General features: G+C 50.0%; 1 protein-coding gene across 1 annotated transcript in view; it reads left to right on the plus strand.

The window, feature by feature from the left end:
* The window catches only part of LOC125037310, a 9,473-nt gene that overhangs the window by 6,931 nt on the left and 42 nt on the right, over window positions 1-2,500 (plus strand). Inside the window, exon 4 of the mRNA XM_047630388.1 lies at window positions 2,291-2,500. This exon is cut by the window's right edge and continues 42 nt beyond it. Within this exon, the coding sequence (XP_047486344.1) occupies window positions 2,291-2,500 (210 nt within the window). The remainder of the gene's footprint in view (window positions 1-2,290) is intronic.

The raw sequence follows: 2,500 nt of genomic DNA on the forward strand, positions 1-2,500 counted from the left end.
TATTGACTTTATGAGAGTGAGTTACGGGAGTCAGTAAAAATTGTAAAAGAGGAAGAGGGGAGTGAGTATGTGTTTTAAGGTGAACAGGAGTGCATACAGTTCTGTAGTAAGATCACTGGATTTAGGATGGAGGGGGTATTTGAAAGTAGAAGTTGGGAAGATTACTGCAAAACCAGCAACGGAGGTGGTTTTGGAGTCGTCAGTGTAAACGTGAATACTGGAGGAATGAGTGGAGGCATGTTCAAGGAAATGAGTGAGAAGAACAGCAGGAGGAATATTTGATTTTGGTGGTCAGGGAAGACAGAGAAGCAAATATGGGGATAAGGTATAAGCCATGGAGGAACAGAATGGACAGAGAACGGGAGAGGTCGGATATGGGGAAAAGGGGAATGGGAGAGGAGGGAATCCATGCAAGTATGGAAAGGAGTAGGTAAACGTGGAGAAGAAGCAAAGGTAGGAAGTAGGGATCGTGGGATAATTAGTTTAGTGAGGGGAAGTTGGTGGAATCGAGCATAACATCGGAGAGAGAAGGGCACGGCGTCGAGAGAGAGATGGTATGCCTGATTCAGTGTACAGGCTCTCAACTGGAGAAGAGCGGAAGGCACCTAGGGCTAAGCAAAGACCACAGTGATGGATTGTATCAAGATGGGCAAGGAGAGAAGTTGAGGCAAAGGAGTAGATATGGCATCCATGGGGCTGTAGTAGAGATTGGAGTGTCTGGGTTTAGGATGACAAAAGAATTTGACTAGGGAAGGTAGGAGGTAGAAGATGGGAAGTTAGATGGAGGGGGGGGGTAGGTTTAGGAGAGGGTGTAGGAGCTTGGGAGGTAGGGGGAGTGGCAGAGTGAGCGACATTACTGGAGTAGGGAGTAAGAGAAAAACCTCGTTGACGTGCCTCCTGTCTGGCTTCACATAGAGTGAGTCCAAGTCTGAATCTCAGAGTTACTACCTCAGACTCAAATTTGTAGGTGGGGCCGCCACAGTTGGCACATGTGCGTGATTGTGCAGAGCATTTTGATCGAGTATGGCCAGGTTGGGCACATAGCGGGCATCTGGCTGTGGAACGGCAGTGTTTGGCGGGGTGTCCTAAATGCAAACAATTTTGGCACTGACGAGGAGGAGGTTGGTATGGTCACATCATAGAGCGTGAGACAGGCGAGTAAGTCTTCTCCACAGTCTGACCAATCTTTGTCATAGACTGGGCAATTTGCTGGGGAGATAGAAACAGTTCCAGTGCAAGTATTAAGGGTTGGGTGGGGTTCTGCAGGGATGGGATTGCCATATAGATCAGTTAGATTTGCTAATGCTATAGCTTGGTTTTCAGATGTTATTGTGACGAGACGGGAGTGGTCGGGTCGGCTACGGAAAGAGACTTTGCCTACTTGTTTTTGGAGGCATTGCTGGAAGAGAAGGGTGTTGTTAGAGTAAGGAGCTGTGGGAGGGATCACGAAAAATCGATCCCATTTGGCTGGGCTAAATAGAATATTTAAGATTCTTGTAGAGGTGGGGGTAGTAGAAGGGCGGGGGCGTATGGAGGAGGGAGGTAGTGTTATGGGGAGGTGGTCAAGAAGGCTGTAAGGTAGTAATAAGGGAGGATGGGGTAGTTGATGAAGAAGGTTGTGGGGGTAGAGCATGTTGGGAGAGTACAAATGTCTCCTGGGGGTTGAATGTTGATTAGGGTGGATACTGTACTGGTAGGCATTGAGGAGGGGATAGTTGTTGTAGTGTTCGGAGCCGTGGTCAAAGGAGAGCCTGGGGTCAGAGAATCGGGAGAGTTTGAATTGTTGGGGCTATTTGATGAAGGGGCAAGCCTCATTGCCCTAATGGTGGGATTACATCTTCATTATTGGCCATGGTAAGCCTGGAGTATGTTGGGGAGAAAATACAGTCCACCCCTCAGGGTCCCCTTGAGGGGTAAGGGCTAGGAATAAAACAGGGGAATACCGTGCCCATGGCTCCCTCAGGCCGTTCAGGACTGGCACAAAGTCAGCCTTTCACCCTTTCAGCACTTAGAAAGTGGATAGTAGAAGGGATTGATGAAGGGACAGAAACGAAAAAGTAGGAGGGAAAAAAAAAGACCATGCAAAACTGGTTGAGTCGAGGGCTGAGTCCCAAGGTTGGGAAGTTCCCCATCATTGGGTCTCAGTCTCTGCCTCGCCCCCCCCCCCCCCCCGACAACAACGGGCAAGGGATTGGGGGGGTCATTCATTTATAAGCATATATGTAGGAGAAGAGTGACCCGATTTCCTTTAGCGTTTGCCTTTAGCGTTGTCGTTTTGTTCCCTCCGGAGGTCCGCGTGGGGTCGACGCCGCGGGTGGGCGAGGACTTCTCCGAGTGGCCTTTGCTCGGCTTCTACGAAGGGCCGTACGCGGCCTCCGAAGGTCGTCTCACTTTCGCCAACGAAACCAAACTCTGCGGCCGCTACGTCGTCGTCCAGCGCGTTGCCGCCCAAGTAAATCTCCTGGAGTTGGCTGACGTCAAGGTGTTCGTTCATCTTCCT

The sequence above is a fragment of the Penaeus chinensis genome, chromosome 23, assembly GCF_019202785.1.
Source record: "Penaeus chinensis breed Huanghai No. 1 chromosome 23, ASM1920278v2, whole genome shotgun sequence".
NCBI lineage: Eukaryota > Metazoa > Arthropoda > Malacostraca > Decapoda > Penaeidae > Penaeus > Penaeus chinensis.